We start from the raw sequence: 18662 nt of genomic DNA, 5'->3' as shown, positions 1-18662 counted from the left end.
TTTTAAGAATTAACTACAAGTACTGTAGCCTCTGTCCTGAGATATAGTTTGGCATCATAAATAGCATGTTGGATACTTCTTGGATGCTGCTGCACTGGCACTTCAGACTCAGCCTTAATTTCATTATCTTCTAACTCTTTCCCTCTCACCCATCCCATCCTTCCTTTAAACTTCCTATTTATCTTAAAGGAACCATCATTCTTGTTACCCAGATTTGAAATTTCTTCCCTATATCTAGTCTGTTACTATTTCTTATCAATTCCTTTTACATAATATAGTTCATAGCTCTCCATTTCTCTGGAATCAAATGTTACTACCACTCAGAGCCTCTCACTTGGACTGTTACAGTAGCTTCCTAATTGATCTACTGATTAATAAGCCATCTTGGAAAATCATTTTATTAATACCTTTTTCACATCAGAGTCATTCATTTTATTCTGTTCTCCCTTCAGATTAAACCTTTTTGTCCCCCGCCCCAATAAAAAACATTCCATCTGATTCCCAAAATACTCAGAGGGATGGTTGATACCATTAATTTAGGAGTTCTTTCTGGTAGTACTGATCACAGTTCATTCCTGCCTGCTTTTCACAAATGTACTACAAGACTTCTTTGCTTTCTCCTGACCTTCTAAAGGTGTCAGCTCATCCTTTTTTACTCCCTATCATACTGTTGGCACAATGCCATCTTTTACTTCTTTTCTTCTTAGGTATTCCTTATTGGTTATATGTGGCAGTTCACTCCTACCATGTGCCTTTCCCTTTCATCCTTTCCATCATACTTACTTTTAGTTTTTCATAGATGAAGATTTTGCAACCATATGGCCAAGTAGAAACACCAGGAAAAAAATTAGCATTTAGTTTATGGTCCTTTCTTTTCATGCAAAACTTAGTAAAAGAGCCAGTAAAAAAAGTGAAAAGGTCAGTAAAAGAGCACTACATCTTCCTAAAAAGCATTCCATCCCTTTTTAACTTGTCCTAGCTCATTATTTATTAATAAATAAACATTTATTAAGGCTCTGAAAAGTGCCAGGTACAGTACTCAGTATAGAGGATAAAAAGAAAGGTTAAAGAAAGTCCCTGGCCTTAATATTCCCTTGATATAAAGGGGAGAGAACAACTAAACAAATATATATATAAATAAGTTATATACAGGATAAGTAAATAATTAGGGTTTGGGGAAGGATTTCTGTAGAAGCCGGTGTTTTAGTTGCTTCTTGAAAGAAGCATGGAAAACCAGGTAGCAAGAGATGAAGAGGTATAGATGACAGTCACTGAAAATACCCAGAGCTAAGAGATATAGTGTCTTGCCATATGGAATAGCAAAAGAGGACTGTGTCACTGGATCAGAGTATTTGGAGGACTATAAGGTGTAAGAAGACAAAAAAGTTCAAGGAGGAGGGTATTTTATGAAAAAACTTTGAATCTGTTAGTCACTGTCCTGATGGTAAATAATAAGTGTTACATTGCATTGATTAGATATTAGAAAAATTTGGTCAAGTGTGATGCAATGAGGGAAAGTAGGTGGCACAGTGATTAAGAGTGCCAGACTTGGAATCAGGAAGACTCATCTTCCTGAGTTCAAATCTAGCCTTAGACATTCAATTCCTGTGTGTTCCTGGACAAATCACTTAACCCTCTTTGCCTCAGTTTCTTCATCTGTAAAAGGAACTAGAAAACCAGTCCAGTATCTTTGCCAAGAAAACTCCAAAAGGAGTCACAGAGACTCAGACATGACTGAAATGACTGAGCAGCAACAGTGATGCAGTGATATAATTGTGCCAAATTTAATTTTACTCTATCAGTAATTGTAAGATAAAAATTAATATCCAGTAACTCCAAGTGTTATATTTTATAAAGTTTATTAATAATCATTTGAAGTAGAAGAAATAAAAAGAACAAAAGTAAAAACCTGAATAAAAAACACCTGAGTAAAATTCTCCTGCCTCTCACCTCACCCTACCTCCACAAACTGTGATCAGGGGAAAAGAGAGAGAGGGTGGAGTTACCCAAAATTTATATCCTCCCTACATTAACAAGTAACATGAGAAGAAACAAGGGAGGCTGGGAAAGAGAATTCTGGGGTTCAGATTCTAATTACACAGTATACCAATTCAAATATTAAGTGATAAGAAAGGGCATATTGAATACTAAATCAAGGATTTTGTGTTTGATCCTGTAAATAGATAATGGGTAGCTACTGGGGTTTATTGGGTATAAAGGTGATATGATTGGATCTTTGTTTTAGGAAAACCACTTATGCAGCTGAAAAGAAGTTAGACTGGAGTGAGAGAGACTTGAAACCAAACAGCAGACTATTGCAGTCTTCTAGGCATGATGTGATGAGGGCCTGCACAATGGTGGTGACAGTATCAGAAGTGAAAAGAGGATGCATTTGAGAGATTTTGCAAAGGTGAATGTTGACTTCCTGTCAGGACACTAGAAGGCTTAGGAGTGGAGACCAAGGCTCCCAAGGTCTTTGTGTTGGGGAGGCTGAGACACTTGGTGGAGCCTTGGAGCTTGTAAGTGGATGTCTGAAGGTCACTGTGGAAGTGTTGAGTCTCTTTTCTCTCCAATCTTCCTGTTCCCTGGCTCCATACTTTGTTTTCAGTGCTCTAGGTTGGGTAGGTTCATTCCTTCCTTTTGTTGACATGTAGGATTCAGATGATCAGGTATGTAAAGAATATTCTAGGTTTACCTTAAAACAATATATGTTTTTAACTTAATAATGTACAAATGGTGGCATCTTTGACAACAGAAGGGAAGTTTATAAGGGGGAAAAGCTTTTTAGTTCATTTTTGGACATGTTGAGTTAAAGATGTCTTAAAGGCACTTAGAGATCTGAGACTGGAGATAAACAGAGAAGATAGGGATAGGTAGGTGGATATGAAACTCTTCAGCATCAAGAAGATAATTAAATACGTGGGAGTTAAAGTGTCAATGTTGTCTGTATCAACTCTCTGTCTCTCTGTCTCTCTCTCTCTCTCGTCCTCTCTGCTATCTCTTTCTCCCTGTCTCTTTATTCAATAAAGAATTTTCCTAGTCATAGTTTTAGAGTGACCTAGTAGTAAAAAAAATTTAAACAGCATTTGTTTATTAAGCACTTTATGTACCGGGCCCAGTGCTGCACATTGGAGATACAGGTACAAAGAATGAAACCATCTCTGCTTGCAAGGAACTTGTATTATAGTTGAAGATACTGTGTTTGCATATAGACAGAGCATAAATACAAAAATGTGTGTGTGTGTATGTATGTATATTAAGTTGTTAAATATAGGGTAGTTTTGAGAGGAAAGAAGTATATTAGCAGTTGAAGGAACTGAAAAAGACTTCATGTAGAAAAGGTAGTACTGGAGCTGAAATTTGAAGGGACAAAAGAACACAGTGAGGTAGAGGTAAGGAAAAGGAGTTCATTCCAAGGATGTGGACAGCCACTTAAAAGATATGGGATAGATGGAGTGTCATAAATGAGGAATAGAGAGAAAACCATTTTGACTGATCATAGAATGCCTCTGCTTTATAAAGCAACATCACCTCTCTATTCAGAAATCTTAAGTGATTTTCATATTGTCTACAAAATAATATATAAATGTTTAAGCTTGGCATTTAAATCCCTTTAAATTGGGTCTATCTTGCCTTTTTTCCTAGACTCATTTCACATTACTTTGTGTTCATGTTCTAGGCAAATTTTCCTCCTTCTATCTCCTGAATTACGCATTCCTTCCCTCATGTCTGCCACTTTTCAGAAACTGTCTTTTGGTGCCTGGTGTCAGCTCTTCTCACCTTTGCTTCTTAGATTTCTTAGCTTCTTTCAAGGCTCAATTTAGGTGTCACTTCCTGCAGGAAATTCCTTCCGATTTCCCCCTAGTTAGTTCTCTTTCCTGCCTTAAATTTTTTTATACTTCTTGTATAAATTTTGTTTCTATCATTAAAACAAATTCTTTTATCTTTGTATCTTCAGTGTTTCCCACATCATTACCTGCATTGTAGTTGATATTCCTAAAATAAATAATAAATGAATAAATGAAGTTTTTTGCTATTAAAACCATTATCTACTTGACAGCCTTTTTAAATGTTTTATTGGTCTACTGGGTGAGGCCCATTTTCTTCACTACTTGGGTCAAGATCCTATTTCCTATAACTAAATAAATCTATGGAGATCTTGCTCTATCAATGGACTATTGTCATAATCACTTGAGGCTCTCTAGCAATGAATGAGACAAAGTGGGAGCAGGGTGGGGAAACTATCTGATAAAAAATCCTGTTACTCCTTCCAAAGCTGCAAGAAAGCATAAAGGCGTGACTAGTTACCCATCTGCACTTCTACAATTAAAGTTACTTTCAAATGGCATTAGGAAGATTTTCCTAATTATTATTTGAAGTGAGACTTGAATCATATTTACTATGTCCCACCATGAGCTGAATGCTGTGGGGCAGGAGGTTGAACTACTTTTCAGTAGCACCCAATGAATTTGAACTTTAGTCCCTCAAAGCCTCAGTAGTCCTATGTCTCTGTGCACATACTAGAAATAAAGTGTCTGAGTAGAGGGTGTGAGGCTAGTATGTGAACTTCCACAGAGTTTGGAAGAAGAAAGGAAAGAGCACTTTGTAGCAGTTAAAATTCCAGAGCTCATAGAAGTTTGACTGAATCAGGAGGAGAGCTCATTGCAGCCTAACATAGTTGGGCTTTATTAGTGAGACAGGACTCCAGGCTGGATTTTAGAAAATGAATAGAAAAGAAGGTTGTGGACATCATTTCAATAGCTTGATTTAGGGGTCCTGTCATTTTATATCTGCATGGCTGCATTATTATAAAACAAGGTTTTGTGTGATGCAATTTATTTTTACTCTTTGTTTTAAAATTCCAGTCAAAGAATGTCATTCCACTCTGGACGAGGCAATTCTCGAGGACGAGGAGGATCTGGTGGAAGAGCTTCAACTCAAACCTTCAGGCCTCAGAATTTGAGACAGCTTCATCCTCAGCAGCCTACTGGGCAATACCAGTATGAACAACCAGTTGTCCCCCCAACCACTTTCACAAGTCCTCCAACTACAAGCTACTTGCCACCCAGGCCAGATTTTGTGCCCTATCCCCCACCTGTGCCTCCAACAGCACAGACTCCTGTTACACAGTGTCCCCTCAGGCCACCTCTTCCCAACCATCAAGTGAGGCCAACGTTTCCAGTACCACCTTGTTTTCCTCCTGTTCCTCCTCCTGTACCCACTCCTACTAACACTTCAGTACCTGGAACACCTGCTACACAAACTACTTTTCCCTATATGATGCCACCTCCTTCCCTGCCACCACCACCCCCAGTCATACCACCACAGGTTAATTACCCATCAGTTTATCCCACAACCTATTCACAACAGTCTTTCCCACCTCCTAATTTTAGTAGTTACCAGAATAACTCTAGTTCTTTTCAGACCAGCAGTAACAATAACAGCAGTAGCCATTTTAGGCACCCAACTCAGTATCAGGTAGAAAAGCCTTCGAGTGAAAGGAGGTCCCCAGAAAGAAGTAAGCACTATGATGACCACCGGCATCGAGAACATAGTCATGGACATGGCGACCGACATCGGTCAGATAGTCATGGAGACCGGCGGGACAGAACCCGAAGTCCAGACAGGAGGAGACAAGAAAGTAGCCGCCATAGATCAGATTATGACAGAGGGAGAACTCCACCTCGTCACCGCAGTTATGAGCATAGCAGGTAAGCAGGATGTCTGAGATTTTTAAATACATTTGTTAAAGACCCATGTACAAGCAAGTTTCCATTTATCCATAGCTTAAACCAGAAAATTAAAAACATGATATTAAAAAAAAATTATTGGGTAAAATCAACTGATTCCAGGGATTGATTGATTTAAGCAAATAATGTGATATACAAGACCAGAGTTAGTCATTGGTTTATTCAAATCTCTAGCAGTAAACTGTTGCTCTTATAGTATTCTAAAGTGATGATTGATCTACTTTATAATAACTGAGAGCAGTGCAAGATTTTAAGATTTTAAGTTTAATTTTAGGGTTAAGTGTGTAATAGTTTTATTTTTTGGAAATTGGTAGCATGATAGTTTTCAGTGGATCCAAAAATTATTCAGTTAACTAGCATACTTCTCACTGCAAACCATTCTGGATAAATGGGAGTTTATTGTATGTTTCCTTCACATAGTTATTTGTTTTAAATGTGATAAGTGGTGCAGTTGAAAAGCAACTTTCCTGTGTCAGATATATTAAAAATTATCTTTTAATTGTGATGTTCAGTGTATTTTTCTTAATTATGATGAAGAAATTCCTTTTCTTCAAGTTAATATGTTCCAGGCTTACTGTTTTTCTTTTTCATAAGACCAAATATCTATAAACACAAGGAAAAGTTTTAGAGGGAGAAAACAGTAAGTAGAAAATGATTCCCTTACTTGTGCCTTATAATGTTGGTATTTGTCAATATTTACTCTCAATATCATGCTAATGTTTCCATTCTCCTTTTTTTCCTCCTCTATCTTGCTGTTTAAATTACTTTTTCTTTACTGTTTTTCACATTGAAAAGTATACTTTATACCCCCATTTTCTTTTGATTTTTCCAGAGTTGTTTCTCCAGAATTACATTAAACAACTCACCTTTTAAAATTTGTTTCTACATAAGAATTTCGCTACTTCTCTCTTATTTTAATTGAGATGGAAAATATTAGCATTAAAGGATGATAACCCTTCTCACCCACTAAGAGTATGAACTGCACCAGTGAAGAAAAGAAGAGAGGTTCTCTATTTCCTTGATATGGGATGTCTAGATATATGAAGGGATTACAATGTATGGTGGATTCATAAGTCTGTGGGACCCTACAAATAGTAAAGAAATACCTAAAAATGGGAGAAGGTATCCTCCAGTAGACCACATTGGACATTGCCTCAGTGTGATTAAGACAGATTATTTCATTTGGTTTAGCAGTCTAAAATGTGCTGGGGAGAGTGAAAATAAGTAAGCATCTCTTTTTTTTTTTTTTTTTTTTAAACCCTTGTACTTCGGTGTATTGTCTCATAGGTGGAAGATTGGTAAGGGTGGGCAATGAGGGTCAAGTGACTTGCCCAGGGTCACACAGCTGGGAAGTGGCTGAGGCCGGGTTTGAACCTAGGACCTCCTGTCTCTAGGCCTGACTCTCACTCCACTGAGCTACCCAGCTGCCCCCTTGTTTTTGGTTTTTAATTCAATAAGCACCAATGAATCTAGGCCATGTCTATTCATTTGTATAAGAGAGAAACCTTGGATTATGTTTTTTCAGCTCTCCAAGTGATTTTTGGGTTATAATCTTTGGGGGAAACATTTAACTGAGAATTTCAACACTTTGGCTAACTTTTTTCCTGTTACTTTGTAAAGCTGTTAGATGAACTCTTAAAAGCCACTCTGTCAGCATTAAGCAATTGCAATATAGGCTTAGTTTTTGTTTTGTGCTTGTCTTAAGACAACTCACAACCCAGATATATCTGGGTGGTAAGTACATTTTGAGCAGAATGAAAATCTGTTTGATCATAGTTGTGCTGACTTTTTTTCCCTTTTAATGTCATGGAACAACTTTCTGGATAATTTCTGTCCTTTATAAATATCTTCCTATACATATGAGTAGTGCTTAATAAAGGGACATATAGTAACCTCAAGAACATCATAAAACTGCCTTATAGGAGATAACTAACTTGAAACAAGTCCATTTAATTCTCTTGGATGAGGCCTACCATATACTTCTGTTAAATCTAAAGTTCTGGTGTATTTTTTTTTTTAAACCCTTGCCTTCCATCTTAGAATCAATATGTATATTGGTTCTAAGGCAGAAGAGTGGTAAGGGCTAGGCAATGGGGGCGAAGAGACTTGCCCAGGGCCACATAGCTAGAAAGCATCAGAGGCCACATTTGAACCTAGGACCTCCCATCTCTAGGCCTGGCTCTCAATTCACTGAGCCACCCGGCTGCCACTTAGGGTAATTTCTTAAAACAACTTTGACCTGAGTAAAACTTTTCAGACTTAGGGGGTAGGTAGGTGGCTCAGTAGATTGAGTGCCCGGCCTAGAGACAAGAAGTCTTGGGTTCAGATGTGGCCTCAGACACTAAATAGCTGTGTGACTTTAGGCAGTTCATTTAACCTCAACTGTCTAGCCCAGGGGTCGGCAACGTATGGCTCTCGAGCCATATCTGGCTCTTTTGAGGGCCAGATATGGCTCTTTCTGTAGGAGCCATAAAGTCCATTTTTTTTCAGGCGCTGTTACAGGAGCGCACACTGGGAGCACTGTACGGCTCTCATGAAATTACATTTTAAAAAATGTGGCGTTTATGGCTCTCACGGCCAAAAAGGTTGCCAACCCCTGGTCTAGCCCTTACTGCTCTTCTGCGGTGGGACTTAGTACTGATTCTAAGATGGAAAGTAAAGGTTTAAAAAACAAAACATAACAAAACTTTGAAGATCTGGAAATAAGATTGTAGTTTAATTAATTAAACCCAAATTTCACATGTCCCTTTCCCTTCTATGTCTTTATTTTGTAGAATCTGAACAAATTGCACAAAATAGTGCAACATTTCTTAAACTTTGGCCTTTTATTTATTTGGACTTTCTGTTTTATTTATTTATTTGTTTTTTTTTTTGAACATTTAATAATATTACTTTTTAGTAAAGTTAACATGGTTACATGATTCATGCTCTTATTCCCCCTCAACCCCCAGCCCCATAGTTGATGCACATTTCCACTCTTTTTAACATGTGTCATTGATCAAGACCTATTTCCAAATTGTTGATAGTTGCATTGGTGTGGTAGTTTCGAGTCTACATCCCCAATCATGTCCGCCTCAACCCATGTATTCAAGCAGTTGCTTTTCTTCTGTTAAACTTTGGCCTTTTTAAAATTAAGGATCCTAAATAGTAGCAAGTACAAAATGGGCCTAAATCATTTTTAAAAAATGATGATATCACTTTTTACATCAACTTCATTCACTAATATACTTTTACTTTTCCCATAAGGCCTGAACAATTTTTATGGTGGACTTCATTTTTAAAAGACTAGTGTAGAAATATATGCCCAGTCTAAAAATATATCATATCCTTCTCATGACAGATTTTTAAAAGGTATCACAAACATTGCTATGCTGCTTAAACCAAATATACTAGACTATTTAATCTGGCTTTCTAAACATAATCTTGTACATTATTTAATATCAATAGTGTTGCAGAATCTTTGGAAGGGACTTAAAAGCCAAACAGTATAACCCCTATCAAACAAGAATTCTCCTTTGAACATTCCTAACAAATGGATATCCAACTTCCCGAAGTGACCCATTCTACTTTTGAATAGTTTTAACTATTAAGAAAATTTTCTCTATTTTGAATCTAAATTTATCCCTTTGTAAGTTCTATCCTTTGTTTGTAATTGTGCCCTTTGGTTCCAGGCACTTCATGTCCTCATGCCTTTTCTTTTTTTTTTTTTTTTTTTTTTTTTTTTTTTTTTTTTCTTCTTTAAACCCTTAACTTTTGTGTATTGGCTCCTTGGTGGAAGAGTGGTAAGGGTGGGCAGTGGGGATCAAGTGACTTGCCCAGGGTCACACAGCTGGGAAGTGTTTGAGGCCAGATTTGAACCTAGGACCTCCCATCTCTAGGCCTGACTCTCAATCCACTGAGCTGCCCCTTCCTCATACTTTTTCAAACGTTGCCCCTTTAATATTTGAAGACAGTGATTATATCCTTCCTCTTCTTTTTTTTTCCCTCTAGGCCAAGTCCTTGTGTTGCATTTTTTTCATGTTCTCAAGGACTTTCATATTTTTCCAATCACATGTAATAAATGTAAATAAATATACATTTTTAAAAAATTACAAGATGCAAATTATTTTCCTTCCCCCTTCCACAGATGGGAAGCAATTTGATCTGGGTTATGTGTGTGTGTGTGTGTGCGTGTGTGTGTGTGTGTGTGTGTGTGTGTGTGTGTGTGTGTGTGTAGGTGTGTGTATATATGTGTAACTGTGCAAAAAGTTCTTCCATATTGGCCTTTGTTGGAAGAGAATACTCATAAAACCAAAATCTCAAAATAAAAACATAAATTAATGTGAAAAATAGTATGCTTTGATCTGCATTTGACTCCAACTGGAATTGGACAGCATTCTTTTTCATAAGTCCTTCAGAATTGCCCTGGATTATTGTATTGCTGAAAGTAACTGAGTCTTTCACAGTTCATCACCTTACAGTATTGCTGTTCCTATGTACACTGTTCTAGTTCTTATTTTGCTTTGCATTAGTTCATGCAAGTCTTCCCAGCTTTTCCTGAAATCATCCTGCTCATAGTTTTTAGTAGCACAATAGTATTCCACCATCATATACACAATTTGTTTATTCATTTCCCAGTTGATGTATATCCCCTCAATTTCCAAGTCTTTGCTACCACAAAAAGAGCTGCTACAAATATTTTTGTATTAGTAGGTCCTTTCCCCCTTTTTTATGATCTCTTTGGGATGGTATTACAAGGTCAAAGAGTATGTGCACAGTTTTAGGGCACAGATCTTTTTTAGTGATTTTAAAATGACTTCTTTTTAGAAGGCACTGTATTCAAATTTGGCCTCAGACACTTCCTAACTGTGTGACCTATGGCAAGATAATCCTAGTTGTTTAGCCTTTAACACTCTTTTCCCTTGGAACTAGTATTTAGTATTGATTCTAAGACAGAAGATAAGGGCTTCCATTTATTTTTTTGTTTGTTTATTTGCTCACTCATTTATTTATTTGGTTTTTAATTAAAGCTTTTACCTTCCATCTTAGAATCAATACTGTGTATTGGTTCTAAGAGAGAAGAGTCAGTAAGGGCTAGCAATGGGGTCAAGTGACTTGCCCAGGGTCACACAGTTAGAAAGTATCTGAGGGCATATTTGAACCCAGGACCTCCTGTCTTTGGGCTTGGCAAGATAAGGGTTTTTGAAAAAAATACATCAATGTACTTTTTTCCAAAAATTGTTAACTGAAAAATTATATGTAATTAAAAGTGTTCTACAAATTGAATTAACTAGAGGGACTAATTATTTAAAAGATTTCCCAGTAACAAACCTTTGTAAAACAAGAAATACTTTTAATATAAAAACATTCACCACTCTTCTATTTTATAAGTTCTGAATTTCATAAAAGTGAAACATACTATCACTTGGTCACAAAACTGTTAACTGGAAACTAAAAGCTGACAGCATCTTCTTTGATGAATGCTTATTTGTTTTTAAGGTCTTAAAGTTTCTTTATTAAAAGTACTATGATTTTTCGCAGCCCTCATTCCATTGACCAGATTCATTTGGTTATTTACCCTTCATAGTATTTTCTGATCAAGGATCCTCTGGTAATACTGAATTTCATTTTGGGAATTTGCTTCCAAATATTCACTTAAGGAATAGTTGAAATATGTCTATTTTACTTTAAAATCACAGGATTGCACTTTTCATTTGATTTAGTGATAATTAACTTCATTTTAAAATTGTGGATAAATTTTAATAAATTCCAACCTGCATATTAATTTTACATTTCAAGTTATTTATATTTTGATAGAATGGTGTGTTTCCACACGGCAGTGGAAAGAAAGTTAATTTTATTTGATAGACTAGTTAAGTAAGGATGGCAGTTGAAAGATCTTAAGAAAAATTGACCATGATTAAACTTCAATTAGTTTTAGAGATTCAGATGGAGTTTTTTGTTTGCATTGGTGATTTATTTTCATTTCTAATCAACATTGCGAAAGGAAATTTGCTTTTTTGTTATGTGAAAAGTTGCTTTATCTACTTGAGTAATTCATGGCAAGTAGGAAATGCCCCTGGTTAACAAAATTAGAAAAATTTCTATAGGGCGGTCTCTATTTGGAAGCACATTGATAACATGTGATGGTGGTTTTAAGCTTTTCTATCAAAAACAGCTTTGTGTATTAAACCCTTTAAGAGAGCGAGAACGGGACAGGGACAGGGACAGGCACAGGCACCGGGAAAGCCGAAGATCCCCATCTCCAGACAGATCCTACAAAAAAGAGTACAAGCGAACCAGCAGGTAAGATTAAGGTAGCTTGCTCTGGAACCAGTATTAAACTAGGCAGATCTAGTTATATTCACACTAGCTCACAGTCCAATGGGAGAGATAACATGAAAACCATTAAGTACAACTATTACCCAATACTAGGTCTTAAGTTTAAAATCTATAAACTTTTGTTTTTGAAGAAGTATAATAGCTATTAACTTTGGAGATCTTTAATCATAATATATGGTCTTTAAAGCTTTTTTATATTTATATTTGATATGAAAATTGTGAAAGTAAGCATTTACAACCTCTTTGAAAATCCCTTTCTGGTACTGAAATGATATATTAGTCAGTGGTAGTTAATAAATACTCTTAAAGTATCTCTAGTGAGAATTACAGCTTAACTTCTAATGTAAGTATAAGGGTATAGAGTAATAGTAATTTAAGGGAAAAATTATCAGTGAGTGACTATGTTTGTTTACAAAGGAAGCTGGGATTAAGCATATAGTTAATCTTCTGTGTAGAATACTGATAATTTTGACTGCATAGCAGTTTTCTTTTTCTTTTCTTTCTTGATAAAGCCGGTCTCCAAGTAGAGAGAAGAAGAGAACTCGATGGGAAGATGACAGAGATCGATGGGTTGACAACCAGAATTCTGGCAAAGAAAAGAGCTATACCTCAATCAAGGACAAAGAGCCAGAGGAGATCATGCCTGACAAAAATGAAGAAGAAGAGGAGGATCTGCTTAAACCAGTCTGGATTCGTTGTACTCATTCAGAAAGCTACTATTCTAATGATCCCATGGATCAAGTGGTATGTCTGAAGTGGAGTGGGAACTTTCTTGTACATAGTAAGCATTTACTGAGTTGTTAAATTTGAATTTATGATAATTATAAGAAAGCTATTTTTCCCGAGATAGACTTCAGAATTAACATTTTAAGGTTTATTTTTATTAACACATAAAAAGACTTCTGGGTTCTACACCTGCGTTTCTAAATTTCATAATTTTGAAAGTGGAGACATCCTGCTTTTATCCTTTTTTGTGAGTAAAATCAACAAAGGTAGCCTGAGGCAAATTCCTCTGAGCAAGATAACATTTTATTTGTAGTAAAAAATCAATTTATAAAATATTTAGGGAGGAATGGGAGAGTGACAAATCATGGTTTCTATTAACTAGATTTATTATTATTATTATTTTTTAAACCCTTAACTTCTGGGTCTTGGCTCATAGGTGGAAGAGTGGTAATGGTGGGCAATGGGGGTCAAGTGATTTCCCAGGGTCACACAGCTGGGAAGTATCTGAGGCTGGATTTGAACCTAGGGACCTTCAGTCTCTAGGTCTGACTCTCAATCCACTGAGCTACCCAGCTACCCCCAACTAGATTTATTATTAGCAGAAAATTGTCAAAAGGAAAAGAGATTTTGCTTTAAATTTATAGTTTAGAAGTTGTGATATTTTGGTATCAAATAATAGACCTGTCATATTATCTAGATTAATTTGTTGATAATACCAATTTTTTGGTGTATATTTTTCTTTTAAGGGTGATTCTACAGTTGTTGGGACTAGTAGGCTCCGAGACTTGTATGAAAAGTTTGAAGAGGAATTAGGAAAGAGGCAAGCAAAAGCCAAAGCTGTGAGGCCCCCCTGGGAGCCACCTAAGACCAAACTAGATGAGGATTTAGGTAAGTCCTAGTTTGGCAAAACTTAGTCCCTGAATTTTTTTTTTTGAAGCATAACATTTTTTACTTTATTTTCTTTTTTTTTGTTTTTTTTTTATGTGTCTTCTACAACATCACAAATGATCACACATATATATTAATTGCCTATCATCTCAGGGAGGGATAGGAGGATAAAAATTGGGAACTCAAAATTTTAATGTTAAAAATTGTTTTCACATTTATTGGGAGAAATATTAGTGAAAAAATAATAAAATGCAAAAAAAAATAAGGGCAATTATTTTTATATCTTAAGAGTTTTGGTAGTAGTCCTACTTGATTGTTTTTATTTTAATTCATCTGTGTGAACCTTTGTACTCTCTTGTATGTCCCTAATCTAACCATAAGGTTTTAAAGGAGTGGGCTCTTTCAAATATGTTATGCTCTATTAAAAATAATAATAAACTATTCATTTATCATCTCAGTGTAGCTCTGAATCAAGTAATAATTTGTCATTTACAATAAGCTTTAAGCTTCTCCACTTGAAATAACAGTATATCAAAACTTAAGTATTTTCTCTTGGGGCTTCTTACAGCTTGTTAGAAAAATAAAGGGTAAAAAGGTAACCTTTCCTTCCCCCCACCCCCCCAAAGTCAAAGAAAGGTGCTCTGGCTTGATAAAACATCTTTCCATTTACTTCCACGAAACCAAAGATGAAGACTTCTGCAGAACACAGTTGAATGTTGGGTCTCTGAAACAGTGCAGCTTCCCATAGATACATCTGCAGAGGTAGCAGCTCTTGTAAACCTATGGGCAAAGACACCACAGTGACTTTTTTGTTCATCATGTTCACAGTGCTGCCCAACAAAATGCATTGGGCAGACACAGAAACTACCCAGGACACAGGTTCCTCCATTTTGACAGCAGAGTTTGGTACCATCTTTAAATCCAATAAAAGGTATAAATGGCCTGAAATGGAGCTGTTTGGGGCTTTCAGAACTCTTGTTTAGATCACTAGTGCTGTTCAAAGTAATATCCTGTTTGGGGGGCTGTTGTTTGGGGACTGTTGTATTGATGGGTTCTCCACTGCCTTTTAGTTTCTCTTTTTCACTAAAACCATTTCCCAAGTGGATGACCTGTAAGACCAAAGTGATGATGAAAAGAAGCCTGATATATATCCAGGCCATTTTCTCAAGGCCACAGCTAGGAAGGGTTGATTCTCTGCTTTGGTCTCTGCTTCTCCAGTTAACTGATTGGAGTTAGGTTTCCAAAGTGAAGTGTCAAAGGGTTTCCACCGCTAAGCTGTTGTTCTTGCATATGAAGGCATCTTCTTTACTCCAGATCCTGGGACTCTGGTATTAGGAAACAAGAGCAGAATGCAGAAAAGAAGCAATCTAGGTAAGGGCTGCATCTGAAATTAGATTTAACTTCCCCTGAATTTTTTAAAGTAACTTTATTTGAACTTAAAACAAGAGAATTTCAATTTCTTAAAATTTTCTCAATATTAAAGTTGAGAGAATTTCCATTATAATTAATGATAATGCAACAAATCACAATCCATAGTGCAGATTTTCTTCACAACAACATTGAGAGATTGATGGTACAAAATTCAATCCAAATTTAACCAACCTATAAGTTCCTCTTATATGTAAAGCACTGTCATAGTAGCAGGATACTAAGGCCAAAGTAAAATAGTCTCTTTTCTCACGCTGTATTGGGAGATAAAAAGTAGCACAGAAAACATTGGATTATTTAAGAGGATGAAAAGAACACTAACAGTTGCTGTGGCCAGGGATGGAAGAGATGAATCTTTGTTTACTCTTGTAGAGGAAAGTTTTAAGAAGTAGAGATAGGAACAAGAGTACTTCACAGCTTATATAATGTTATTGGGATGGATGGAATGTGAAATTCAGTAGTTATTTTTTTCTGGAACTTAAAAGTTAAAGAAGGAGAATATAAGTACAAGTTGGAAGAGATAAGAAAGGTTATGTTGGAATTAAATTGTGAAGGACCTTAAATATCAAGCTTAGGAATTTGTATTTTATCCTAGAGATAATAGGGAACTACTGAAGGCTTTTGAACGGAGGAGTAATAATAAATACTGCAATATCTTCCTTGTTTTGCCACATCTATCCCTTATATAGAGTTTGGTTTGGAAGGAAATGAGTCTGGATACATAAAGGACAATTAGGAACTCATTGCTGTAATCACCAAGTAAGTGGTAATGAATGCCTTAAGAAGGATAATAGCCATTTGAATGTGGAGAAAGGGGCATATATGGGATGTTATGGAGCTAGAATAGTTAAGTCTGGGTGACCAATTGACTATGAAGTATTAGAAGAAAGGAGGAGTGGAGGATGCTTTGAGGTTATAAACCTTATGCTTTATATGAAATAAGGAAGTTTGAAGGCGAGACGGGAGAATAAAATTCTGTTTTAGAGATGCTGATTTTATAATCTCCCTACAAGACATTTAGGTAGCTGTGTCCAACAGGTAATTAGTGATGTAGTTCTAATATTTAAGTGAAAGATAAGGCTTAAATTTATAGATTTGCAAGTCATCTCCTTAAAGTTCAGGGCATGGGGAGTTGATAAAAATTACTAATCAAGAGAGAGAGAGAGAGAGAGAGAGAGAGAGAGAGAGAATGAGAATGAGAATGAATATGAGGTCTTGGACAGAGAACTGGGAGATATCCTTTCCCCTTCACAGGCAAAAATTGGTGTTCTAGCAAAGGAGGCTGAAAAGGAATGGTCAGAGCATTAGAGAACCAGGAAAGGTGTCCTTGAAGCCATGAAATGAAAGGATGGCCAGGAGGAAGGGATTGTCAGAATGGTTAGAAGATATTAAGAAATTAATGATGATTGGGTTCAGAAATGACCATTCAATTTAGTATTTCATTGATAAATCATTGTTAGCCTTTGAAAGTTAATTTTAAGTAGATTGGTTGGGTCAGAAAACAAGATTTAATGGGACTAAAATATGAATACATAATAGATACTTTTGACTTGCATTGAATTTAAAGCCTGAAGCTCAGAGTGTACAATTGTTTCCTGGTTTGTTTTCTAAAGACTGGTTTAATTTTTGGAACAGATATATTACACCGTGTGATATAAATGCTTTCCTTCCATTTCTTTTTTAAAAAATTGCAGTCAGGAAAATATCTAATATACTGATATAATTTACTATGAACAGAATTAAGACTGTTGTCCTTTGCCCTTAGAGATCACTTTGGAGTCAAGATAGTTACTAGGATCAAATCTTGCCCATGATAAACTACTGATATACTACTATAAGCTGTGTGCCCATGAACAACTGTAACCTCTCTGAGCCTCGGTTTCTTCATATTTGTAAAATGGACATAATACCTGTACTATCTGCTTCATAGGATTATTATAGATTATTACAGATTATTATCTAATTCTAATAAAGTCTGTATTATTGAAAAAACATTAAATGCTTTGTAAATTTTAAAAAAAAATCATCAAACTTTTACCTGCCGTCTTAGAATCAAGGCAGAGTAGCAGTAAGTGCTGACTTGCCCAGAGTCACACAGCTAGGAAGTATCTGAGGTCAGATTTGAACCCAGGATCTCCCATCTTTATGCCTGGCTCTCAATCCACTGAGCCATCAAGTTTGCCCCCTTTGTAAACTTTTGGTGTCTGTTTTTATTATATCTATATGCCTTCCTTCTCAGACTACCTTATATTTAATTCCTTGGTATATATTTGTATTCATTTATTTATGCTTTATATATTTTTGTATGTTCTTGTTCTTCCATTAGACTAGACTCCTTGTAAGTAGGGATTATTTTTTTTCTTTTTGTGTGTGTGTCCTTTTCTACTTTGCATAGAGCCTTTCAAAAAATAGACATTTAATAGGCATTTGCTGGTTGGTTTTTTTACTTATCATCATAATAATAAATCAGGAATTTCCTATAAAACCTTGCTATTAAGATGGTCATCTGGTATTTGAATACATGTAGTAGTTTGCTAGAAAACTTAAATGGTTAAAATGTTCTTTTATAGGGAAGCAAAATCTTCTTGGCTGAAATGGTGTCTATTGTTCCTAGTGCTAGCCTTGTAGAGCCACACAGTTTGTCTCATTCCTCTTTCTTAGAATATAGCCAGGTCTTGATTAATATGAATAGTGAATCTTGTCAAATGGTTATGTATATCTAAATCAACATTATTCAAAGTTATAATTATATAAAATATTCAGTGCTAATTAAGATAATGCAACCACTTTATTCACACTAATCAGGATCCATCTGTAGCTATTCATATATTTGAAAGAAGCTATCATGTCTCCTTTAAGGCTTCATTCTAAATACTCTTTAGTCTTTCTTTAGTCCATGGGCTCTTCTGTGACTGGAATTTCTGAGCCCAGATACAGTGTTTTGTTTTGTTTTGTTTTGTTTTGTTTTTAATTTTATGCCATGTTTTTATACCAAATGAGTTGGCTGTGCCACTTAGCTTTGTTTATAATGTTCATTAATGCTTTTATTATGTATAGCATATGCATGTATGAATCTTGTTTCTACTTAGTAGACTCCATAAGAGTATGAATTAGAAAAAAGTAAGAATGGGTATTATTGCATTTCTTATCTACTACAGTACTTAACACAATACAATGAATATAGTGGGGATTGAATAATATTTATCAAATGTTTCAGTAACCTGGAAGTCTCTTAAATTAAAAAAAAAAAATCTTCTTTCCCCTTCCCTGGCAACCCTTCTTCTTTTTTTAAAAAATTCCAAATGTTATATTAGACAGTTCCAGTGAATCCGACTGTGATTCTGATGATGATAGCAGCTGTTCCAGTAGCTCAGACTCTGATGTTTTTGATGTAATTGCTGAAATCAAACGCAAAAAGGCCCACCCAGATCGACTTCATGAAGAACTCTGGTATAACGACCCAGGGCAGGTTTGTGTGTTTATTTTTAAACTATTGTTCTAAAGGCTTTCGTGACCATTTTCTTCTGTACATTTCTGAGGGGCATCCTT

The 18662-nt window shown here is 35.8% G+C and overlaps 1 protein-coding gene across 1 annotated transcript in view; it reads left to right on the top strand.

Annotated features, from left to right (window-relative positions):
- The first annotated feature begins 4872 nt into the window (after positions 1-4872).
- DROSHA (drosha ribonuclease III) overlaps positions 4873-18662 on the top strand; it is a 97261-nt gene continuing 83471 nt past the window's right edge. The window contains exons 1-5 of the mRNA XM_044665628.1: positions 4873-5711; positions 11931-12035; positions 12584-12815; positions 13544-13685; positions 18428-18582. Of these exons, the coding sequence (XP_044521563.1) occupies positions 4873-5711; positions 11931-12035; positions 12584-12815; positions 13544-13685; positions 18428-18582 (1473 nt within the window). The remainder of the gene's footprint in view (positions 5712-11930; positions 12036-12583; positions 12816-13543; positions 13686-18427; positions 18583-18662) is intronic.

This window comes from Gracilinanus agilis, chromosome 1 (assembly GCF_016433145.1).
Source record: "Gracilinanus agilis isolate LMUSP501 chromosome 1, AgileGrace, whole genome shotgun sequence".
NCBI classification, from domain to species: Eukaryota; Metazoa; Chordata; class Mammalia; order Didelphimorphia; family Didelphidae; genus Gracilinanus; species Gracilinanus agilis.
Note: the sequence above shows the minus strand (reverse complement) of the source record. Positions and strands in the feature narration are given on the sequence as shown.